This window comes from Leuresthes tenuis, unplaced genomic scaffold (genome assembly GCF_036924035.1).
Source record: "Leuresthes tenuis unplaced genomic scaffold, fLeuTen1.0.hap1 SCAF_11, whole genome shotgun sequence".
Lineage (NCBI taxonomy): Eukaryota > Metazoa > Chordata > Actinopteri > Atheriniformes > Atherinopsidae > Leuresthes > Leuresthes tenuis.
In genome coordinates, this window is record NW_027325365.1 from 6,511,457 (window position 1) to 6,538,535 (window position 27,079).

Genomic DNA, 27,079 nt, shown 5'->3' on the forward strand with positions numbered 1-27,079 from the left:
ATAGAAAAGGCTTGATTAGATATAATATATCATACAAGATTGGATTGAAGAAGGTACTGAAGTTTTTAATTGAATTTGAGACTGACTTTCCTTTCCTTTCATAATTCACAACTCCTTTTAAAAGCTATAAATGACCAATCATATGCATGTTGCCAGTAAAATCGTTGCAGTAGTTCCCGAGGAGGTTGCAAAGTTCACGTGAGTCCTGATGTAGAGCGTAATAAATTAAGGAAACAGCATCGTTTTATTCTCTGGAGTACACGCGAGTACGTGTTCGTGTGTTTTTACAATATGTATGTGTGTATGAGTGAGCAGGGCAGCCATATGAAAACCTATCTCACTCTGCCGCTTCCCTTTTCCTCCCGTCTCAGTCAAGGACAGTTTTTCTTGGAACGGATAGACTGAGTCGCTACATATTCCGTCTGCCAGCCCGTCCTCGCTTTGTTACGTACACTGGCTACTACGGGGTATTTGTGATTGGCTCACGCATTGCTACGCTCCCTCCCCCTTTTGTGATTGTATGCAAATCTGGACGGGACTGAGCCGGTGGGTGAGGTTGGGGCTGGTGGCTGCTACCTCAGTAGCGCACACGAGACCCGAGTGCAGCCGAGGTGAGATCGTTGCGCCGTCGGAGCTGTCCACTCTGCCGTGGTGCTGAACTCTACAACCTCTTCTTGTCTTCTCTTCCCTTTATATCGGTTCTGCTGTACATTCACGTTATTTTTGGAAAGGATTAAAAACCTCATATTTGGCTTCGTTTAGGCTCAAACTTCTCCCTTGGACGTCCCTCTCTGTCCACATCGGAAATTACACCACACCAGCGGTGGAATTGGCCGGAGCGGAGCTCGAGATTTTCATTAATTATACTTTGTTTAGAAGTGTTTCTTCAATCCGCTCAGATCTGCCCCTGTTTGGATTATCCCCTTGGATGATTTACGTCTGGACACACAGGTAAGAAAGAAATCGTCCAGGCGTGTGTTTGTGTGTTTTCTTTGATGTGGACTAATTGCTAAACCCCCCATCCGACCAGAGCGCCCTCCATTAAAAGTCCCCATCTCTATCTGACTCGCTATCAAACACCCGGTTTAACCCTCATCATCGGTTAGGCGCTGAGTCTTTTCCAATAATTTAACGGGTCACTCTCCTCGACTCAGACAAAGCTGTATCTCCCGATCGGTCGCCTCGGGCTTTTACCATTTCATATTACCCGGGGCCAAGTCCGAGAGGCTCGAATCAGCTGATATCAGGGTATCTGAAGTTGATATTTGAGTTGCTGTTTTTCTGTCAGGGCGCTCCCACTGAATCGCAAACACCCAGTAATTATTACTATGTTTATGAAATGTTGGGAGGCACACCACGCTGCCCAGAGCTTTCAATTTATCCACGAGGTACTCAGTATGTTATTATTTTTCTTTTTTTCCTTGGCACGCTAATCCTTGAGTGACACCGTTAGCAGCAGGGGATTATACTTTTGTTTTTCATCCTCAGCTTTGTGCCTGACTCATTTAGCGACATATAACGGGCTCTTGCGCCGAGAATGGACAATTAGTGTGTTGTCTGGTGGTTTGCGAAATAAATTCGGGGTCATGTTTCCTTTATATTTTCTTTTATAAGCGCAATGGTGCAGCAGATGGAGTTAAAGCCACCATAAACCAGATTAAGTTCTGCTATCGATACGATTTAGATTCACAGCTTAGACCTCTTACATGAGGTTCTTGTTGTATCCTTCTTGTTATTTCAAGAGAAATAGGACCCAATAGAGACGATAAATACAACTGAATAGCAAATTCTAACAATTATTGTTTAATTAGAAAACAGTGAACACGCATTTCTATTATAGTCGGGAGGTTTTACATTATGTTCAAGTCAGTTTACTCTTCATCTCACTAAAACGGTAGGTATTAAGAGTAAAATGCTATTGTTGTTTCTGTCTTGACAGATTTATTTTTTCTAAATTACAAATTTATGCAACAAAATGGAATAAGATTTACTTCTGGCAGGATAATCTGCCTTTTTCACCTCCACTAATTATCACAAGAATGCAATGATTCAATTTTAATCTTTATTCGAAGTCATTACTTTTGTTATGTTGAGTTATTTGTCAGAAAGGCTGAGCCCTGATTTTCTTGGTGACAACTCTATTCATCCACATATACCATTACAGATACCAGTAATTCATACAGTAGCCTCAACACAACAAAAATCTCAACACATTCCTTGAGTAGATGCAACAATAATTAAAATCCTTGTAGAGAATATGTGAAGGCTACAGAAACCATGCAGTTTGAATGTTCAGCCATCTTTAGGCCTCTACAATCCAGCTTCAATCCCCTTATTCCAGCAACGCATTCACTTTATCTGTTAAAGCTCTTTGAAACCACCAGATAGAATCTGTTTCCTCTGGTGCCTTAGATGGATATATGGATCTAGTTTTCACGGCTGCGCTCACTAATTGATTCTCAACTTGAAAAGAGGAAATAATGCATCATTTTTATAAGTTATATATCATAAATATTACACAAAGTTTGGTATAGATATTCATTAAACATGCACATCTCAATAAATATCCACTTGAAGAGGGATGTGGAGAGTGAGAGAAGACAATGCTCAGTTTCATAATGACTCTGTGCAGGCATTTTTCTTGATACTTGTTAAGTTCAAACGTACAAGGATAACAACAAGGCTGTGTTCAGAGTAATATCAGTGGGAACACACTTCTATCAAATACATCAAGATTTGAAAAAAAAGATCATTCCACTATGTCTTTTTTACCCAATAAAGCCATTTAAAAACAGGTAGGGATAGGTGCTGGCAGCTGAGCAGATATAGAGTTAATGGAGCTGCTCTGCTGTTTAGTACAATGACTTCTGTTTGAACACCATGGGGGAAGCAAAGAATTCTGAGTCTATAATATTTTTCACCAGGAGGAAGAAAGAAAAACTGGGAAACTGATGAAATATTTTCAAATATTTGAGTGGAAAAGCACTTTTGTGAGGGTGAGAGCACCCTATAATGGCAGCTGCTAATGGGAGAGGTGCGGCAGTTATGGATGATACAGTATGGCAGTAAAGCTATATAAAGTATGTTGGGGTGGTAAATTATTCTACCAGTGAAAATGGCTTGTTTAGAGCCTTAGCAGCGGTCTCAGGTGTCCTGACATCATAGTTTTTTCTGTATATTTATCAGATGCAACTCTAAACGGTGTATCTTATTGCTCAATACCAAATCAGGTCCAAGAGGTTTTTCCATTCTCTCAAATTCTGCACTGCCCTCCGATGGCTACTGTACTATCTATAGCACATGTGAAAAATGCAAAGACATGGGGATGGAATTTCTTAACTCAGCTGCTCCCTTTCAACTCACCAAAAGCCCAGCATATCTGTCATATATTTATATTGAACTAAATATGAACATGATGACATGCCTATTGTAGCCGTATAGTTGTTGTTAATGTTTGGTTTATACACTTAAAAGTTCTCCTTAGCTGGAAAAGACTGCAGCGTTGTTAAATCTTCTGAATTTACCATCATAAACTTTTTTAAAGCTAATTTTGATATCTAAAGGGGACACTGACACAGCTAGTGTCATGTTTTCTTTCTTTCCTTTAGCTCAGGCTGTGATATATGTCTCGGAAATGTGCGCCTCCACATAAATATGAGCATAAATTACATTTAATTCTTTTGTTGTCATGAGGTGGGGACCCAAATGCAGATGACTCTCAGAGGCAGTCAACATTTATGAGCTAATAGACTGAGCTAAACACAAACTGCTGCAAGGCAGGAACACCAAGGTAATGAATGACAAAGCAAAATCTAAACACAATGAAGAAGAAACCAGACATGACTGGCACAACCGAAGGAAAAAACACACTGGATGGTCTGGCAATAAATGAAGCAATCCAGAGAGAACATATACTGATTTGCACATTAAGAGCAGGTGTGACAGTTCAAGAGTAAAACTAACAGGTATAATCGAGAAAGACAAGCTACACAAAATATTACAGGCAGTAAAGTTAACCAGAGTAAAGAACATGGAGATAAGGCACAGAAGAGGAGTAAAACAAAAGCAGTCTTCACAATAAAACCAAGACTAACCTCGCAAGGAGATAATAACAGAGCATAATCAATAATCCAAAGAACAAATAACAAACCCACACACACCAAAAACCCACAGACCAAGACACCTGTAGGAAGTAGTTCAGTTGAAAACTTTTCTGTTAATTTATTTTCCAGAAGTTTTACTAATTCAATTCAAATCACTTTTATTTTACTTCCAAACGTTGTTAAAACAAAGCTAAAACACTGGAGATTTTTTTTCAGAAATATGTGAAAGAGTTCTGTGTTTTTTTTTAAATGAGGCCAGAGGAAACCAACATCTATAAAGCTCATCTATGTATACACATTTCATCTTATCTGATAATGTTATTTGCAACTTTAGGCGACAAATCAATTTGTTTGTTCACTCAGAACAACATCTATACTGTTGGCCTGGCAACCAAATGATGACAACAAGACACTGCGGACCAAGGTGTAGTTGGTTAAAAAATAGCTCCAGCACACACTGTGCAGTTCCAGTACTGGTTACTGAGATTTAAAGTGTTTGCAGATGTATTGTTGAACTTTGAAAACAGCCAGGTGTTTCCTCCGTCATTACCAGCTCAGTATCTTTTATACAGAAATTTCAGTCTTCACATTACACTTGAGGCAAGAATAAAAAGCACCAACCCTTAGGCATCTAACTACCCCTTTAGCTGTATCAACTTATTATTCATTTAGAGTCAACTTTCTGTGCTTGTTTAGAAAAGCTCCCTTATTTAACTGCGGCAGCAAGTTAAACTGGTCAGCCATAACATTAAAACCACTGACGGGTGAGCTGAGTATCTTTGATCAACATCATACAGGGCAATGTTCTACTGTCTACTTAGAAACATGCCAGTAAGCACACCCTTTTAATTCAGTAGATATCAGTGGCTACCCCCTGCTGCACTTTCCTTGCCACATTCTAAAAACTGTTCAGCTCTCAACAGCCCAAGGAACACAACAGAGCACAAAGTGTTGACCAGGACTTCAAACTCTCTCAAGGAGGTTTTAGTGTTATGGCTGATGAGTGAATATTAACTCACGACTGTTGTCCATTACAGCCAAAGTGATTCCACTGGAGCAATTTTGTTATGATAAAAACGCATATATAATGGTCACAGTAGCAATTGTTGGTTATTTACCTCTTAAACTCACCTGTAGGGGTTTTCATAAACCCCTACAGATAAAAGACTAGCTGAGACAAGCAACACTATGTTTGCATAGTATATCACATTTATGCATAAAAAAGAATCTGTTGTTTGCAAAGCACTGGTAAAATAATACCAATTATTCTCTTCACAATCTGAATTCAAAATATTCCAAGCATATATTCCAAGCATTCTCCTGTTGTTTGTTTTTTTGTTTAATCACTTAATACTTCAAGCCACCTCGACACTGACACTTGTAACATCACTTTCCCCTTTTTCTATCTCCATTTTTCCACTCTTAGCTAAGCTTTGCTGCCATCTCCCATCTGTATCTCTTTGTCTGTCTTTGTTGTTCCTCTCTTCAATATGAAGACTCTTTATTGTGCAGTAGACCCACACACTTTGAGGTTATTCTGTTATTCTGCTGCCATGTTTAGGAGACTAACATTCTTTTCTCTTGGCACGCAGCGGTTTGTCTGATGATGTGAAAAACATTTTTTTTCCCCTCTGTTCTGCACAAAGCAATTCTTTTTCATAAGACTTCAATGTAGCTTAAAAAGATGCAAATAGAACCAGAAAAAATGCTTTTTTCCAGCAACTTGCTGTATGAATGTCTGCGGTCATTCATACAAAATGAAACTGGGAATATTCCACTGGATCATATTTCTTTTTCTTTGCTACAAGGATCAATATGAAGCTAACAGTACAAGGCACTGTCTCCTGATGTTTCAAACAGCACTGGATTTCTGAAGCATGACCTCCTCCACTCCATGTCTTGATTGAACTCCAAGTGGATTGTTAAATTTTTACTGTCACAACCCATTTCATACATTGCTGCCGACAAGACCTTCGTGGCTACTGTTGAATTTGTGACTGTGTGAAATACTGAGGCGGCTCTTTGGCAGATGCTCTGAACATAATGGAAGTAGAGCACACCTTAAGGGTGAGGGCCAAAAGACTCAAAGTCTCTAATCATGTGGAGTACACTGATGGAAGATGTGATCTGGGGCATTGTAAAATATGTTTGGGCTCCAGGTCATGCAGGGACCCTGAAAGGGGTAGGTAATTTAAGTCAGCAAGGGCCACATGGAACAGATTTTTTAAAACTACATACTGACATGATTTACAGCACAGACTGCTGAATTATACCAACCAATATTAAAACAGAGCATAACATTGAGTCTTAGCTAACAAGAAAGCAAATCGTATCATTCATATCATATGAAACAACTACTGCCTGCAGTTTAACCTGCCTAACAGAACCACTGCAGTCAGGACCACAATCTGATGGTGACACTGTGTGTAGGAAACACTATTGAAGAACAAATAAGGTGAAAAATACACTGGGCTCAGTGCAGAGTACATTTTTCTCACATAAACATTTCATACCTTTTACAAAAATCAACATAAGAGGTCATATAGTTTTGATCCAGAATTTGACTTAGTTGTTTAAAGTAATTCTAATGTTACAATCCTAGTATGTAATTAGTTGAATAATCAACATCAGCATGACTCCTATTTATCATTTGGCTCTCACTAACTGACTGTGATTAAGCATAGTGATGGTCCCATACTCTGTCAGAGGATCGCCTGATGGCTCAGCTGATTTTATTTTATGCATTCGACTGGCATATTAGAGCCAAGGTGGGCTTTTTCAGCTGCCCTAAGCTGCCTACCTCTGCTGCTTCCTCCTCTAGCTTCTTTTTAACTCTGCTCTTTCTTTTCATAATGTATCTGACTTAATCAGGGTCATGCCTGTCACTGATGCCTGCTCCATTCTGTTCCTCGGGGTTTTGCTACTGCTTTTTCTGTCTTGTGCTTTCCATGTATGCACATGGTAGGGCAGGGAGGTCCCTGAACAGAACCATACACCATGTGTAACTTATGCTAATAGAAAGAAAAAAAGCTTTTTTCTTTGTCAAAGCAGTTCTGTCTGAGACAAATTGAAGTTTAGATGACATTTGTATGACAGTCTGGTAGCCAACCACTTTGTGCAAGGCAGATAACTTACTTTACTTGCAACTAAAGAGGTTGTGGAGTAAGTGTTCACACCAGTTATTTTTCCCTAAGTACAAATTAATCAAGGCAGTTATGTGTAACCATGAAATTTATTTGATTTAGAATAAAAGTATCTGACAGGTGAAGCGCAGTAGACAGGCAGATGAGGCAAACAAAGAGTTTATTTCAAAATGATTTCCAAAAACGCAAAATAAAGTAGACAGAAACAAAACAGGTTGAACACAAGACAAGACTCACTAAGGGAGAGCATAACAAACAAGATGCAGGTGCTGGAATCAGCAACTGTAGCCCTTGTATGAAATGAAGTAAGCTTAACAGAAAACACGAGGGTAAATTTCTTAAAGATAAATGAGGAAGCGTTGAAAAATAATTAAACCAGAATATGGGAACCACAAAAAGAAGGCATCAAGACCAAGCCAACAGGAGCAGAACAAAATACAAATCATGAAACAAAACTGGAAACCAAAACTGAGCTTGAAAACAAGTAACACAGAAATCCGAGCAACAAAGTACCCCAATGACAGCATCCAAAGCAGAATGTTACTGTTTGTCAGATTTTTATTGGTGAAAATTCAAGATTAGTTTCCAATTTTCCATCAACTGACTTGTTATTTCCAACTGCGCTTCAATAAGCTGTCAAATGAGTGAAGTAATTTCAAACAAACATCCCTATCTATAAGTTCTTCTATAAAAGATTGTGCCATAGAGTGATATTAGCGAAATTTTGTGCTGCAACACCACTGCTTCATTTTAAGACAGAAACTAAACTGGCCAAGGATCAAAAAACCGTCATCCCTCAAAAACCCAAGGCAGCTGCAAACAGCTGCATCCACTGTTAGAGGTACAAATAGTCAAAAATGTGCATATTCTCTTTGTTTTGTAAAATTTGACGGATAGTTTACAGACAATATTCCTGTATATCTTACTTCGCAGCAGTTAAAGGTCCCCCTGGGAGAAATTAAATCTCAATCTTTATGTTACTTCTCCTGCAGAGCACCAGCAGCACTGCTGGGGGATGACTTCAGGTGACAGTAAATGACCTAAAATTGCTCATAATTATCAGTTCAAGTTATATTTTCTTCTCACTAAAATAAATGAAGCAATAAAATAAAACCAATAAAACCAATAAAGTATGCCTTGCTTCTCCATTTTGAGCTGGTTGTCACTTGTCCAATAAAAACGAGTCCTTTTATGATATAATAATGCTGCAGTTTGTTTTGAGCACATGTAAAGTTTTGTGTCAGGGTGGTCTGGCCAAGCATTGCATTTTAATGGCATCATCGGCCACAGATCATTGCTCAGCGCCGCTGTGGCCAAGTATGACGGCATTGTTTTGAGCACAGTCGATCACATCAGTCTGATTATGTAATGATTGTTAACAATGTGAGAGCCGCACGCCTCTGCCAGGATTCTGTCCGCAGCTTTGTAGCGACAGCCTGTACTTCCTGACATTCCAAATGTCAGGAAGTACTATCATGTCAGGAAGTGCTCAATAAATTAAATGGCCATGAAAGAAAAGTCAAGGTCTTTCTTGCCTCTGCCTCAAGAGCGAGAGACTCCTGCGATCGTAAATGATTGTAATGTGGACCATATAATGTCCAAGTCCCTGTCAAACCATTGTCACATAGAAGTTATTGGATCTCCGGATGAAGAGGTGCTGCATAAAACTATTGCTGGTTATATTTTGTTGTGCATCTCTGTACTGCTGTTAATTGTTAATAATGTAATAGTTGGATGAATTTTGAAGGTACAGCAGGGGCTCATAGTGCTCATGGGGCTGTTTATAACTCCCAGATGTCATGCCAAACTAGACAAAATTCCCCTCCATGACAAAAGATATATCACTTAATTTTCTCACTGGGTGTTTTTTTTCTGCTCTGTGATAAATAGTGTGCAATGCTCTGAGGATGAATTAGTTAAGAAAAATGTATGCAGTACAACCAGCAGCTTGGAACTGGTCACATGCAGTGTGCTATCTGGTATTTCTTAGAGAACTGTCTGGGTGAATCAAATATGCACAGTATACTCAGAAAAGATCATGAACCTCTTTACAAATGCAAACAAAGCCTGGAAGAAACAGTTTTCCTGCTAGTGTAAATCAGCTTCAACAGTAATTTCCGTAGGGATTTGAAATCAAAAATTAAAATCAATAAAACTGTTGCTTTTTAAGATTTCTTTTTGTTCTTTTGAGGAGTTTTTAAATGTGTTTGTAGAGCTTTTTTGGCTTGTGAAAGGTATACAAAGTTACAAAGCCCACAGTCAACATCAAAGGGAAATTGTCCCCCACGGACAAAAACTGCTCCGAAATAGCATGAAATGCCTCATTTGTAGTCCAGACTTTTCTCTTTCTGTAATGACATAATCATGCAGCACATTTGCATGATTTCCACACTAGTGGTTAATGTGGAACATCTCAAACAAAGAGTACAGTCGAATAGTATAGCCTAACAATGTGTACGAACGGTCAAACAAAGGGTAAAGTCCAGTTGTCCAGATAAGTTCTTAAGCTGTTCTCCTTGACCTTGTTAGAAAATGTCCAAGGTTATACAGAGAAATGGTAGGGGAAATTCAGAAGGACTTAAGAAAAAACAACACTGGCCACATTTAGCTGTGATGTGTTTTAGATGCTTCATCCAATGTTATAATATCACATTGTTACGCAGATAGATCACATTAGGATAAGATATGATTTAAGATAATACTTTATTATCAAGGTACATAATTAAGAGAAGAAAGAAAAAGGCATAAATGGCCATTTGCTGCTCACACTCACCCTCCTCATATTTATCCACACAAATTGCAGTTAGTATGACTGTATGAATATAATCAAGTGTGGATGCAGGGAATTGTGGGACAGAATCATCTCCTTTTTTAAAAAAGATACTCCTCTGTGCTTTTCACTTCAAGCCGAGAAGATTAGTACATCTCTCATGTCTGTGTGATAAATTTGCAACCAAATCCAGAAGTTGAGAAAGATAACCTGCTTTTCGATATTGCCAGGCAGCCAGAATTTTGATGCAAGTAACCACGTCAAAAGTAATCCACTAATTTGGTTAAAATCCTTTGATCATTCACATCCAATGATTTTTGGAAGATAATGTGTGGCAGGGACATTGGTGTATTTAGTTAAATGTATTTTCTCTATGTTTTGTTTTTCTATCTTTGTCTGGACAACAAAGTGACACATCCTGTTTCCTGCTTTCAAAGTAATGTTTGGATGCGTGCAGGATCCCTGAATCAGTCTCAGTGATCACTGAAAGCTCTCAGTCCACAACACAAAGCGTCTGCTGTCCTGCTGAGAACAAAGCAGGCTGCTAAGTAAGAAACACATCAGAAGCTCATAACCGCTCCAGTGATTGACCAGAACTGAACTCTGGTTACCCTCATTACTTTATTATGTCTGTCTACCTTTTATAATGCAGCTGTGTCAGAGTTTACATTATTGTGACTCCAATAGGTCCTGTTGAAAACCTTATATTCAGTGTATTATAGATGAAGATGAAATACTGTTTTTTTTTTAAAAGGGAAGTCCCTGGCTTGTTTGAATCCCAGTGAAGCACCTGCTGTCTGTGTGTGAGGATCATTGAAATTCCACATCTGATTTCAGGAGTTTCTCTGCCTAGATTTGGACAGCCTGCCAGGATTTATAGAAGATTAACTTTTGAAAGTGATTTAGCTTTGAGGCTCTGCAGCCGCTATCAGGGCAGAAAAATATAACTTTTTCTCATCCTCCATTCCCGTGCCTACTGGCTCACAAATTCCCACGTTTGCTAAATATTCAGAACATGCAAAATACGATCTGCGTGTGTGACCCTAATTGTGACAGGCTGAATATATCAAAAGCTAATTAGAGGTTTGGATATGAAAATGGATGATTGGCAGCTAAGCAGGCACAAATATAGAACAGACACAACGCTATATAGGAATTATGTAATCACATCCACACACACAAGACAACACAGAAAACACAGTCCCTGGAAGGATTTGTGATCTTCCTTCAAAGTGTAACTGTTGTGCTCGGAGGATTTAGTGGAGACACACAATACACCAGTCTGAGTTCAAAGCTCTGTGTTATCACATTTTATGTGTTTGGATTATATCTGAATGAAATACATAACAGCCTCACAAACTGGATGGGGAATAATGAATTATGTCATCACAACATGCAGCCAGCAAATTTACACAAGGGTCTATCTCCTGCTTTATCTGTCATCTGGTGGGGTGCACTGCTGCAATCCGCTTGGCGTTTGGAACGGTGATCCTGTCTAATGAGTCAGGGATATCAGAGCATTGCTATCCTCCAGGGTTCAGAAGGAGGGCTTCAGACAGCAGGTTGCTGCTTTGAAGCATCTTTGAACTAAGAATGGTGGTGAACTCAGAAGCTTGTAAATTTTGGGGACTGAGAGTTAATTGATTTTGAATGATGTTCCTTCTGTGGTGCAATTGATTAAATCATCATCAATTCCTTGATGGTCACTTGAGGCATCATAACAGTTTGGACATAAAACAGACTCAAGGTAACACCTTCTACTGTAGCTGCTGTTATGACTATGTTAGCAGCAGCTGGCTTTTAAACTGTACAGCAGCATCCCCTTTTGTTTAAATTTGATTTCTGGTCAACATCCATTGTTCACTTACCTGTTAGATGTTTCACTCATCAATACCGACATCTGGACAGATTAAAGTTTCACAATGTTCATCAGTCAGTCTGCAAAGGATAAAGGTAGCCCCCTGTTTACAAAATGTTGTAGATGTAGACTTTCCATAAACCTGCAGTCTTAAATGGCCAACAGAGAGTGATTATTGTGGCTGCAAATATCAGTTTCTATAGAGGTCTATTGGAAGATCTCTTTACTTTTATCTTAGTAAGCAATTTCCTAATAAGCTTATGGTCTTGTTTACAAATTGTTCATTTTGTTTAATAGAGAATGGCAGCCATTAAGTGAATTACTGTCCCCTTTAGAATTAAACTGACAATAAAGATGGGCATACATCAGTCCATGGCTAAGTTTTGACTCAGACACTGCCTTATGGGCAGTTCCTAGTTTCTGCTGTTCTCAATCTGATCTCTTGTTCACAGATAACTTTAAAGAGCCAAGATAGCTTTGAGGCTTCAAAACTTGAATTCACAAACTGATGTGAGGTGTCTGGTGAATACATCCTGGTACATTGTCTGCTGTTTAAAACATATGAGCTAAAAAGATGCAAAGATGATTGGGAATGATTAAGTAAATAATTATCAACCGATTAACTTTATAGAAAGCTGCAATACAACAGAGCATATAACTTTTATTTACATGACCTGAGCTTCATCAGTGAATGCAATTTTTGTTGAGGAAAATAAATTTAGTTTTGCTAATGTTGCCTTTTGAACTTTTGCAACACTCTAAAGTAAAGTTGCACTAAGGCTGCTGGGAAGATCACATTTGTCAGTTTTAATTGCCAGTTGTAACTTCCAGCTGTTTTTGGCACCATAACTGCTGCAGAAGTGACAGATGCTTTCACATTTAGCCTCGTTGTATTCACAAGTCAAACTATCTGAAATTTCCAGCAGCAAAGCACGCAACAGGTGAACATAGTTTGCTAATTTATTTTGTTTGATCATTTGTCTTATCAGGTAAATAATGTCAGAGCCTAGAAGTAAACTTTTTTAGGTGAGGCTCAGCGAGCATGAAATCAGCAGCATGCTTCATAACACACAGTCACACCTGAGAGCTGCCCTGAACAAGCACAGTTTTTATCTTCTACTCACTGAGCAGCCCAGTCCGAGCAAATTGGAGTTAAGCGTACCTTGGTGGGTAATGAGGCAACAGCAAAAACACTCAATGTGTCACACTTATATTTATCTTTTGTTATTTTTTAGAGTTTTTCAGTTTTATAGTTTCTTGAACTATACCACTGCTGACACGCATATATATACATATATATATATCCAGTTTAACACTAGAGCATAGTAAACTGGTGGAAGTGATTTAATTATCTGTGCTTTCAATGACACCAACAACACATGAAATATACCTGAAGTGTGATGTTTTATTACTGTACAACTGTCAATTTTTCAAGTGACCCACCTTCTTGAACTTAATTTACTAAAATAATCACTTTCACGGAACAAAAGAAGTTAAGAATGTGCTCAGAAATTTAAATGAGTTTCATGTCCATAATAGATAAAAGTAAGATATTTGTATGTTGTATGTGAAATTTGCAGATCAGTAAACAATGGGTTGAACCATGCTGACAAATAGCACCAGCCTGTGAATATCTATACATTTTCAGTGATGGTGTTTCCTCGGTTCGCCAACAAATTCTGGGATGTTCTTGAATGGAAACTTTAAATCCCGGTCATTTATTTGGCACCACTTGAGGGCCCACAGAAGGCTGTGATTGTCATAAAAAGATACTATAAATATGATAATGAAGTGGAACTCAAGGTGTGCGTTCTTAACACAGAACAGTACCTTAAAAGGTGAAGTCATTTTCTGTTGGCTGCATAAGCCAGAGAAAAATGTAAGGTATGTACAAGTGTTCAGTTGGAAACATATCAATTTTCTGTTTCAGATTTGAATTTTCTTTAAATATCAAAATGTGGATATTCTGTTAAAATTAAGCATAATAATAAAAGATGGGTGTCACTATCATACATATTGTAGAACACTGTATGATGTGACAAGATTTCTGCTCACACAAAAGCCTTCATTTGTCAATCAATGTAAACAAATATACTTCAAAGCAAAGAAATTCTCTTCCTCATAACAATACTTACATGATGATATTAATGCCTACAAATTGCTAAAAGACTATAAAACCTATGTTAAATCTACGCAAATTGGTGCATTAGTTAGCTTAATGAATTTGTCTATGAGCATATCTGGTTATATTTGATATATCATGGTGATTATGGGGGCTCAACTGCCTTATATTTGGACCTGATTCTGAATGACGATTAAAGCAATGCTTGGTTTGAGCCTCGTCTTTATCTAGAATCAGCTCAAGTATTTGGATTCAATTTAAGCAAAGACAATTCCCCTGAGAGACTGAACAGAAATAGGGCCATACTTTTTTTGTAGGAATCCTTTTCAACCCTCTTTTCATATTATGGCCGTTTCTGCTTATTATTGTGCTGTGAATAGTATAAACCAGGGTACAGTTAATGAGATTTGTTAGCATTTTACCCATGTGAACAGCATGCTGCTTTGAAAAATGTGTCCTAAAGGTGAGGTTGGGTCAGTTAATCTGTCATAAAAACATTTTTCCCGCAAAGCCAAGAAGCTCAAAAAGATTATTACTCCTCAGGTGTCTCTGACCCACATTTTTTTCTCTTTAGACAAAAGTAGTTTGAGACCACAGCGTAACTAAATGTCACATATAAGCTTGTCTGTGAGATATGAGCTTAATATACTGAATGCAAATGTGTCCTCTCAATACGGAAAATTAGAGGCTGCACACAAAGCAGAAGCCATGTTAGCCTGATACAGCTGCCAGCACAGCTGGGAAGCTGCAAAGGAAGTGCTCACATTGCAAAAAGATGCCGTACATCCTCTCACCAAAACATCTGTCACCATGTCATTTTAGATGAATGGCTGGTGATTACACAATGATGGTTTTGTAAGGGGTGGAATCTAACCACCTAATTCTGGATACATGACAAGACTCATGGTGCCACATTCTTCTGAGAAGAGGCAGCACAGATGAGGTGTCATGTCAGTATTGGAAATCAATAAAAAATTGTCTTCTGTTTCAATCCAATATTGAAGTTATGCTCTGACTTTTAGAAATAAAGATGTGCTCACTAAGACTGTTTGATCAAACCGTTATAGGGCCTTAGCAGCACAAGAGAATAAGGATTAAGGGGACTGAAGGTTTGAGCAGCACAGCTGTGTATCTGTTTCCTGAGCTTCTGTAGAAACAATTAGAAAGTGCAAATTATGTGTGCAGAGGGACAATGTTTTGCTTCATAATTTTTTCTGTGAATTTATTAATCAAAGTTTCCCAGCTGTCATTTCGACATGAAAACATTGGTAACTCCCTGCAAAAAAAAAAAAAAGTTTTTTTTTTTACATCTGAATGAATGCTGTTTACATCATGCAGCGCCCTTTATATTACGTTTTTGCCAGTCATGACCTTTAGCACGATACACTCCAAATGTTTATTTGAAACTTCTGAAAGTTCAGTTTTGGGAGAATGACCATTTTCTGTAGTTAACATCCAACTGCAAGCAACTAAACGACACTTGTTCAGAAAAGAGAGAGAAAGAATTACTCACTTTCTAACAGTTTCTCTAGATTAATGTGCTACTGCTGAAAGGGGGAATCACTTTACTCTGTGCTGTCTATTGATATCACAAAAATGTGATTCATAATATCCAATTCAAGACAGATCTAACATTTGCAACTCTAAGCACCAGGTTTATAATACTTTTCTTCAAGGGAAATTTCTCTGCTGTACAGGATGTAGGGCATTTTATGTTTCCAGCTGCTGCAACAGCTTGCAATAAACTGAGAAACTGGGCAGTTATCATGAGTGGCGGCAGTCTCTATGTCTGAGTAGATGAAACAGCACATAAGCACAGAATCTTCATCAACACAACGTCAAAGAAGAAAAATGTAACGGCGTGAGCCAGAAAATTTAATAGACAAGTAATCTCTGACAGCACAGTGCTAAATTTCTACAACAATGATTATGTTGCTCCAAAGTTGTTGCCAGAATAGAGCGGGCAGATCAGCACAGTGCTTGTGTTTTACTGCAGTCTACAAGGGCTAAAACTGAAAAGAAGCCAAACCAAACCCAGTCGCCAAATTGAATGCTGCTATCTAGGAATCACTGATGCTTTTGAGCTTATCATTTCTCCACCAAAAAAGTCAGGTGACACAAAGCGAAATCAATCAAAAACTAAATTAATTAATTATAGGACAACCATTTTTCTGTATCTAAAGTTAAAATAGTCATCATGATCTCACTAGAAAAATTGTGATAGTTATGTTTGTCCACATGCCACAATGAAGGTGCAAACTTTATGCGATGATAATGTTTTACTTTGTACAGGGCAGTGTTCAGACGATATAATCTAAAACTGTAACTATATTTCCATTTTTGTGTTTTTACAGTGAAAATGTTATGTTTTGCGCTTTGGAAATACATAGCTGTTGCATATTCTGGAGTGACAATGCGATTAAAAAACATTTTTTTACAGGGGCTTTCAGCTATATCAAATATCGTCTGATATGCTAAGAATAATTATCATTTCTGAAACAGCATTGATGAAATTCATGGAGAGACAGGACCCAAATGCAGGACTTTGGAGGCAAGAAGATGAACAAAGGCTTTATTGAAAGCTCAGCTAAAGGTGCAAACGAAGGACAAACTTACTGACAAACAGACTGACTAGGAAACCACGAGAGGACAGACTACAGCTACAACAACAACTGACAACATCCAATAATCTGGCACTGAACAAAGGACATACACTGGTACACACAAGTGTACTGTGTAAAATGAATCCCATCAGGGGATCACTTTTCTTGGATGGTACAGGCCAGGCATACCTTTTTCTGCCTCTAACACCTGCTGCCTTCACTGCAGCTCTTTTGTGGCTAATGTCCAACCATCCATATTCTATACCCACTTACTCAAACTCAAGGTTGCTGTGGGAGACTGGATCCAATCCCAGCTGTCATTGGGCAAGAGGCAGGTCACCAGTCCATCACTGGGCCACACATAGTTAAACAAGACAAACAACCATCCACACTCACATTCAGTCCTAGGGTCAATTTAGAGTCACCATTTAACCTGACATGCATGTTTTGGGGCAGTGGGAGGAAGCTGGAGTACCGGGATAGAACAAGTAAACTCCACACAGAAAGTCCCCAGTTGGGACTCAAACCAGGAACCCTCTTGCTGTGAGGTGATGGTGCAAGTCACCACACCACCATGCAGCCCGTGGTGAATGTATTAATGTACAGTAAAAATACCATTAGCCAGTTTTGGATGGACTAAATGTGGCTGAGTATTACTACATGTCCCCATTTGTAATACAGGGCACATGTTAAAAGTATACTCACTTTTCCAGGCACTGTGTTAATCACAAATGAGGAAATTTGAGCTGAAAAGTTGAGAAGTCTGATCCTGAGGCTTTACAATCAATATCTACTGGATCTTAGTTTTAATTTATGATTTGGAGCCTATATAATGTTCCTTCCCAGTTTATAGAACACATTTATATGGTCTGTGTTTAGAAATATGAGCCTTGTGAAATTAAATATGTTATTAAAAAAGCACAAATCTCAACCTTCTCCTAATAAAGCATTCTGTAGGTCACTACTGGTTATTTCTGAAAGAGTAGCAGTAATACTCAATCTATTGTTTATGCTGCTGACCAGTTTGTAGTTTCACAGTTGTTATTTGGGTTTGAGCGCTCTGGCCTGAAGGGAATCGAGGCAATATTTTCTGCAGGATGGAAGATTTTTACTCCAAACATTCTATTTCTTTTTGCCAGTCTGAGGATATAACCACACAACCTTCCATTCATCAGCCAACTCTTCTAACCTCGAGGCAAGTTCTGCCAGTTTATATGAACCCACTTTACCATTTACTAACTGACTCACCGGCTGCAAGTCTCGCAGAAAGAAATGCAATATGGTCTGTTTGAGTTGTTAGAGAGTTTTCCTCCTCTAGGGTCACAAGAAACTCCAAGCAAAAAAATCCTTTGTTCCGTGCTATATGCATCACATTGTTGCATATCATTCTGAAACCTCAACTCATTGTCACGCACATCATAAATGTCTGGACCACAGAGGCAGATAACATTTCTTTGATGCACCAAAATAATAACAAAGCTGTCATGGTCTCTGAGGAATTTAGGGAAATAATCCATGTATACACCATGCAAAGTATTACATGACAGCTGTATGATATACATATTTAAGGATGTGTGACGTTCAAAATCATCCCTCTCTTGCTGTGTTGTAAGAAAGGGCTCTGTGTGGCAGATTGGCTCAGCAATTTTTTTTAAACATTTTATAAAGGAAGCACAAGGACCAGACAGAGGCCCTATCCTCAGGGAAAGAGTGTTTCATGTGGTTTTGGTTGTGCTTTGAACTTAAATTATATTTATCAGTATACAGTGATGTTAGAGTTGTATGAGTTAGAGTGTAGGCTCTATGAGAAGTGCCATGATAACCCTGCCAAATAAGACATGCTAAAGCAGGGTAGCAAACACTCAGCAGATGATCCAGTGTTCTCCAGATTCCTCAGCAAGATAAACTGTAGTACTCCAGCTAAATTGATCTGTACATAGAAACACAGCTGAGCATGCTTAAATAGATCTACCCACAGGGGGTCAGGGATGTGTCAGCTGAAGCATATGGTGGATAGGGGTGGGGGGCAACAAAAGCAGAGCAGTTTATCTCCTGACTGAAGTTCCCCTCCAATGACCTCCCTGACAATTTGAATAATTTCAAGCAAGTCTCTGTAGGGAATCATTGGTTTACAGAGCAAACTGGGAGCAAGTGCCTCATCTCTAAGAGATGAAACAGGCCCACATGCCTGTGCAGCAATCCCATTTCTCTGCTGCACAGGTGGGCTTGATTTTGACTGGAAAATATCCTTGTGAAGATAGTTATGTTTACCTTTGGGGGCCACCCACAGGAGCTTTAAAACATCAGTAATGGTTGGAAAGTCTGTACATCTGGTTTAAGGCTAACAGTGTCTTTTAAAAATCTACCCCATGAAGAGACATAACAACTGAGAGCAAAATATTAAACTGTAACATGAGCCAACAGTAATGTGTTTTCAAAACTAAATATTTCTCTTGAAAGTTCACTTTTGGCAGTGCTGAACATTTTAAAGTGATTATTTGAAATAGAACTGTTTATTTCATGCCGCTATTAGCAGGTTAATTGATCTTTTTAAGTTTATTAATCAGGCACGATTGTACATGATAATGTTGCGTCAATATTAATATAGGCCTAGTATTTTATATTTCAGTTAACTCCATCGACTATGACTATGGAATAGGTTGACATTTTTCAATTTGAAATATTCTTTCACCTGCTTCCACTCAGCAGGGGACAGCACCGAGCTGATGGAACATATATATGTTGAACTCAAAGCGGCGCCACGTTGGATTTCCGTAATTAAATACACCTGCTGTTTTAAGTCAGAATGACTTGTCCTAACATATTTTGAAACAGTGCTCTTGCCTTCGTATTGGTTTATGTATTCATTTTCACGCATACAACAACTTTATTAGGGGTGGAATATGGTTGTAAAATGGTGCCTCTTCAAATTGATAATGGTTCATCGTCAGGGTCAACATACCCGGGAAGTCCGCATTTTCTGATGTTCCTTTGGGTTGGTAATAATATTAAGTCCAAATTGTTATAAAAGTCATGCTGGTGAATTCAGGTTGTTTGGGATAGCCCATTATATGAATGAAATTAAATGAAGCAAAGAGTGAAAAAAAACAAAAAAAAACAAAAACGTCTAGCAACTTTTATGCGTGCGTGAGCACGTAGTATGTAAACGCGTCCCTGCTGCCGCCATCTTCCTAGCTGTTGGTCTGATTAGCCGAAGTTGTAAATGTCCGACTTTGTGCTTTAAGATAATCCAAAGGTGTTTATTAGATATGTATTAATAAACCAGAAGTTTTTCTCCTAGGTTGCCTTTTGTACCAATCAAATATTTTGGTATGTTTTTTTGTTTAAAATCGCCACAAAAGAAAAAAGTACTTAAAAACATATTCTCTTGGTCAGTTCCCCCTCCCCCATATAACTTATCTTTAATTGAACCAAGTGTCCAATGTCATGAAGATTGTTGTCTCTTTAAAGTGCTTTGAGATGGCATTTGTTATTATTTGGAGCTATGTGAATAAAACTGAATTGAATTGAGTTCAATTGAATGTATGTTTGGCATTTGTTGACTTGACAGTGGGGTAAAAATTAAGGTGATACTTCCTCCAGACCAATATGCCTTAAGTACCAAGACAAACCGATATACAAAACAAGGCGAGAATAGAACAGATTTTGTGTTTATACAGAACAAGTCCTCCTAATTTCCTTCTAATTCTCCAGAAGTAAATTTAATTAGCTTTTTTGGGCAAAAATGAATATCAGCAGAGACTTGATCTATACCATTTGCATCTATCCTTTGACACACATAAGCATTTTTGGGTGGCAACGAGACAGCCATAATGTTATAGATACTAGAATATAGGCTATCTCAGCTGAGATTACTATATTTAGTTATTTTGACTCTGAAATATTGTTGCTGTCTTTGTTGAAATGCATAATTATGGTTTAAGTGATGTGTAGGGAACTGCAAGAACCGCCATTGCACCTTCATATCACTGTGGCTTCTTTGAAGTGGGTTTGCAGTGTCTGTGCTGGTAACATTTCACTGTGGCAGCAGAGATTTCTCTCTCCCTTTCAGTAACTACTTTACTGCAACCTGAGCTTATCTACATTAAAGCTGATTAAAATAACATGACTAATGCTAACAGCATGGGCCTGTCTCTGGCTGCTGTAATGTGCTGTACTTCTTTCACATGCCGGAAGAGACTCAGACGTAGGCACATGGGAGAAGCCTCCTCTCACGGACGTCTGCCAGGAAAAACCCTTTAAGGCTAACAAAAAAGTCTAACAATGTAGCTTTATTGCCTAGAACTAACCAAACAGGAAGAAAAAAAAATAGGAGTCGTGTTAAAATTGTTAAAATTTAGAGCTAAGTACATGCAACCTACTAGTCCAATGACAAATCTTTAGAATTATCAAAGCCTGTTTGTCGTTGGGACTGAGTGGCATTGTGTACTGCCTTGACTTAAAGGCTTCTACCAGAAAAGCAGTGCTGGCAAATGACAGGGACCGGTCATATGGTTATTTTTCCTTATGTAGATTCCTACATATATGAAAGGGGCTGTCATTGTTAGAGCTTATTGAATTCTTCAAATGCTAAGGGAAGGAGATTCAGTTTTTCTTATATTTTCTGTAGGTTAGGATACACTAGAGCTCTGTTTATGAAAGAAAAGGATAAAACTGTTCTTTTCAGTCGCAACATGCCATAATTTTCATACTAATTCCACTCACTGAGGCTCACTCACTGTCAATCAAATCACACTGGTCATACTATTTGGGTTTCGTGTGGATAAATATGAGGATTATATTCATGACTGCTAAAAATAGATTGACCCTAAAGTGTGCATTATAGTTCAGATACTTTCACCTTCATGCTGTGAGACAGCACGCTCAGATGGTTAACTGAAACTTTTATGTCCATCTATGCCCTCCTCAAAGTTGCCAAACAATAAAAAAACTAATTGCATGTTGCAGAATTCAGGAGTTTCTTGGCTGTTGCTGCCTCGGGCAGTTTGTTATAACCAAGTCTTTAAGAAACAAAAGTTAAAGAAGCGTTAGGTCAGCTTCACCCTTGTTGTCTTGGAAGATAAAAACAATGCAGTCTGTGGAGTTTGCTGTAGCTCAGGGGGTAGAGTGCTTATCCTTCTATCAAAAGGTCACTGGCTCCATCACAACTGTTTCAGTACACATGCTGAAGTATCCTTGGGCAAATATACTGAACCCCACATTGCCCCCCAACGTGTTCCTTCACATGTAAGTCACTTTGACTTAAAGCATCTGCTAATTGAATGTAATGTAGTGTAATGTCTTCATATCACCTTTCATAATTTCTATGCATACTTAAAGTTGAACCCATCTTGTTTGTATTTGAGCCTCCAACAAACTGCAAGGAAATTAGCATAGAATTGTAATTTAGGCTAATGGGTCTGCAGCTTTATTCTAAGATGAAGCTGATGTTGTCTTTAAACAGACATGATTTTTTTCTCTCTCTAACAAAGTATACTGACAAGAGATCACTTGATTTTTATTGTAAAATTATATTCTAGTAAGGTAAGGTCAACAAAGACTTTGTGGAATTCTGACGAGTGAAAGACATGCTCCCTTCCAATGCTTTAGTAAGCAGCTCGGCTCGGTTTTATTTGACTTCTCCCTACTTGTAATTTGCATGACTTGCTGACTATGTATCAGGATTATTGCTGAAAATAAACCTGCATGCCTGCTCAGCAAAGTGGATAAACAAGTGTATGAAAAAGTGGTTATTTTTCCTTGGAATCTGGAATGGAAAGGAGAAAAATAGGATACACCTGCCAAAATGGAGAGAAGATGCTGCCATAGGAAAATGATGAATGACGCTTCAGTTGTCATTTCAACCCTTGACAGCTTTCAAACACAGTTTACAAAAGTGCATTTTGAAGAAAGCGTCTTGGTTTGGCGAGAATTGTCTATGCAGCAATGAATGGTTTTGGTAATTATTTGTGAAGAAAACTTATTGCCTTTCTTGTCAGTTTCTCTTTCTTTTGTGACATCATAAGAATAACATATTAGTTCATGTGGAAGCAGTATTACTTTCTCTATTTCATAAACTGGGATACACTTAAAAGATATGTCATCCGTTGAGGCGTTGGCTTTGTTGGTTACTGAAATATTTCAGTCTGCTAGAGGCTTCATTATTGTTCTTGTAGTTTAAATATTTAAGTCTTATGCTGCATGTTGCTCTGATTGTTGAAACTAAGCATTATTGGTGTTGTTTCTACCACACAAATTGTACTGTGGCTCATTTTGCACTTTCTACCAAGAAACTCTGACAAATAATAACTCAAGAAGGGTCCCAGCTGGCCACCAACCATACTCTGGATTTCTCATTTGTCAAGGACTTTGTTTCATTATATTTGAGACAAACTGACTGCAATTAGAAAGCTGTGAAGTGAAGACTTAATAACAATAACTGAGAATTAGTCTAAGCTGACTTATACTGGGCATACTGGGAGAGGTTCTGAGTAAAGCTCTTTTGGTTAGAAATCTTGCATAATTTAGGCAGAACATATGGCTTGTTTTAAAGTAGGAATATATAATCACTTAAATTAAGTATTCATATCTTTCAGAGTTTGTCTGACAAAACATGCTTGATTATTATTATCATTTTTCCTTTCTCTGTAATTACAGTGTGATAATTCAAACGCAGCTATTTTCCCGTGTTGCACAGTCAATGTGTCATTCAGTCATACACATGCATATTAAACTGGAGAGGCTGAGTGGATGTTACTGTTGTAAGCTTGCCCAGTGCACTGAATGCTAAAAAATCAGCTGAATGAAATGGATGTGGAGGTGGGGGAGGGCAGCTGTGAGCTTGTCAAGACGTGATTCATTGTGTACATAGTGGGAAATAGGTAGTCCTCATTTGAAAGTCAATTCCAAAGCTTAGGTGTTCTCTAGGGATTTAAAACCACAAGTCAAAGTTATGAAGGCGTCCTGTGGTGGCCACAGGGAAAACTTCTGGGCTGTTTGTGTCTCCTGTGCCTTCAAATCAAATAATACTCAAGACTTGCAGTATTTACAAAAACTTGCTCTGTACTTGCTGATTCAGTTTTATTTATATAGCACCATTTCACAATCCTCTCAAGGCACTTTAAAGATACAGTCCAATTCAATCTAGTAAGATAAAATATATTAGAATTAGTTAATATCCAATTTACTTCGATTAATATAATGCCAATTATTAAAAATGTGCATGGCTAAGGACACCAATGGATTGCATCTAATCTTCTTCTCAATTTCATCTCCTTTCCTGAGCATGCAAAAGGCAAAGGTGGAGAAGAAAATCCCTTTTAACAGAAAGAAACCTCCAGCAGAATCAGACACGGGAATGTTGGCTATCTGCCTCAACAGGGACAGGGACAGGGAAAAGAAGGGGGGTGTCAACAAGCATCATAACACCAGGCCAGAGGTACCTGCTGCGAAAGAAAAAAAAAACTCTCAAGGCCTCGAGCAGCATAATAAGAAATGGTTCAGGGTCAAATGAGCCATTTGTAACATATACCTTATTAAAATGGAGAGTTTTAAATCTAATCTTAAATGTTGACAGGGTGTTTGCTTACCAATCCCATACCAGTACCACTAGAGAGGGACCTGATAAAGTCTCAGCCTCACAATCTCCTTTTAGAAGCTCAGGAACCACTAGTAAGCCTGCAGTCTGAGAGCAAAGTGCTCAGTTATGAAAATACTGAAGTATGAGGCCTTTGAGGTACAATGGAGCTTGATCATTAAGAGCTTTATATATTATTCATAAATTAACAGGGAGCCAATGAGGAGAGGCTAAAACTGGAGCAAAGGAGAAAATGATCTCTCCTGCTAATGCAAGAAGATAACAGTTCATGCTCTATGACATTGCCTTCAGACATTTGATCAGGTGACTGAGATCCTGTCCACACTAACACGGATATTTTTAAAGATTAAACCAGTACAGAATATTTTACTTCTTTCCCTAAAACCCCTGAGTTGCCTTTATAGTGTATTTTCTGTCATTTGGGTCCATCTGATCAGAGAAGCGTCATCCAGTCAATGTTGATATTTTTGACAGAATGTGAGCAGACAGTTTGTCCCTGTGAACTTCAGAATTCATCAGGGTGCTTCTGTCTGCTGTCATATTATCAATAAATACCGGTGAGCTTGTGCCGTTGCAAGTCATGCTTCCCCATGTCACCAAACTGCCTCCAAGTGTTTTACAGGTGATCTTTAAACCTTGAGTCCTTTCAACCCTCTGTCTGTTTGTCTGTAAAATATTTTTTTTGTTGTTTTTCTACCATTCAGGTTATGTTTGTTTTTTTTTGTATTATTAGCTGAAATATTTTTTTGGTCTAGATCTATTTAAAATCTACAGTGTGTTGTAGGAAGAAACATTCAAAATATTAATTTGATCTGACTGAAATAAAATGTGTTTGTGATTGTATGACCAGTACCTTTTAAACGGCAAACATTGCTGTTATTCATATAGTTGTATGCGGGTTGATTTTTAGTAATGTTCAAGAATCAAACAAAATGGGAGGCGGTGAAGTTCTTGTTAACACAGCCCGGCATTTCTTCCTTTTAAGACTCAAACATTATTTTTTATGAGTCCTCAATGATGCATTAGATGAAGCTCTATGTTGTTGTATTGTTAGTTTCATCTATATGTTTAGTTGACTTACAACTTAGACTTTATTAAAGTTATTTATTCATTTATTTATGTATGGGTTCTTTAAAGCTGTAGTAAGGAAATGATCCACTCTAGCTTTTCTTATTGCAACCCGGCATGGATTAATTATCTTGAAAATACAATTCCCCTTTTGGCAGTCCTACTCTGTTCCTTCTGTCCATAGGTTTGGTTTTGGGCAAGCAACCCAAGTGAACCCGAATTGGCCCTCAGTGAGCAGCCGAGCGATTTGCATGGCCAGATGGAACAACAGATGAATGGAGTGGGCCAAATGACATGAAATTAACCAATCAATGAGCAGTGAAACTCACAACTTTTGGTGCAGTGGGGAACAGTTCAGATGCCAGCTGATGAGGACAGCTTCAGAGACGTTTTAGAAATTAATCTCTTATTTGCATAGTCAACAGTTTAGAAGCTTTCCAGAGCACTAAGTAAGATTATTTGTGATTCAGTTATCAAGAAAATAACTGGAAAATTACTTTCTTATGTTGCAGTTGTGTGAGATCACGATGACTTAAATTTGTGCTGCATGCCGCAGCCAAACTTAAAACCGCATTAGTCTCTGTCTCAAACACAGCATCCTGCAGAAGTTGGTCCATTAATAACCCATTTAACACAGGGATGCTATACAGAAGTTGACTGATTGTGCTGGCAGATATGGTAATCCACGTAGTGTGGGTAAAACATTGTGCAGGCAGAGAAGTGCAGCGGTATCTGCCAACAGAGTTCCTCCTTGCACCTACTTGTCTGTAGGTGGTTGGTAAAGCTGTTGATCATTAGCAGCCCTTAAACAATAGTTTAGCCTTTTTTTAAAAAAAAATTTAAAAAAAGATCTTTCTAGATTTATTCTTTGGAACAAAAACTCGCTGCCCACAGGATTATTAAGGCACATTACAGATTTCTTCTGTATTCCATCGAGGGAAATGGGAGTAAGAGGCTGGCATAAGAATACTTTTCTTTTTCAAAGGATGAGCTTTTTCCTGAAGGAAACCAAAAACCAAAGCTTTAACAAACAGAATTGTTAGTATGTTGCCTATAATTTATTTGTAGATATCTCTTTTGTTAAGCTGGTTTATTGTATTAAAGATGACAAATGTTTGTGTATGCAATTTGAGGAACTTAAGGGGCTGGTATCATGGCTTAAGAGAGTATTATTTGTGTTTGTTCAGAGCTTGATACAATTAAAAAGCATACATTTTTAAATTCCAGTGTCTTTTGAGCTTTGAGATTGTTTGATAAGAAGGGTTTGATAAGAAGACACATGCACACAGCTCAGCTTTTGATGGGCTCCTTTAAGATACAACATGTATTTGACCAAATTCTTTACATGCCAAAGATATCAATTATTTTGAAATAAAAGAAAATGGCTTAAAAGCAGTGGAAATCTGAAGCCAATACAAGTCACATTGAGTCAGAAAAATAAAGTTTGAATGTTCATTGTTTGTCTGGAACATCACAGTGACACGGTGCTCTGCTGTTGCAACCTTCTGACCTGCAGTGAATAGCATGTGGCTCACAAGGCTGCCACAGCAGTGCTATTGTTGTCTGACTCAGTGTCACTCCAGAAGAGCAAGAAAGCAGGGTCCCCATCCTGCTGTCAGTCCTCTCCCTCCATTGGAGGATGACGAGCAGGCACTTGTGGTTTGAGATGGCTTAGAAAGTACAGTTCAGTGTTTGCCTGTGAAAATCTACAAATCAAGTCGAATTCATACACTTCCCCTGACGTAGATTTTTGTAGTCAGCAAAAAATACTCGGGCCATAAATGCTGATTTGAAAAAAAAAAAATAATAATAATA

General features: G+C 38.2%; 1 protein-coding gene across 1 annotated transcript in view; it reads left to right on the forward strand.

The window, feature by feature from the left end:
• The first annotated feature begins 488 nt into the window (after nt 1-488).
• fstl5 (follistatin-like 5) overlaps nt 489-27,079 on the forward strand; it is a 175,131-nt gene continuing 148,540 nt past the window's right edge. Inside the window, exon 1 of the mRNA XM_072395234.1 lies at nt 489-951. Coding sequence (XP_072251335.1) covers nt 929-951 — 23 coding nt within the window. The 5' untranslated portion in view covers nt 489-928. The remainder of the gene's footprint in view (nt 952-27,079) is intronic.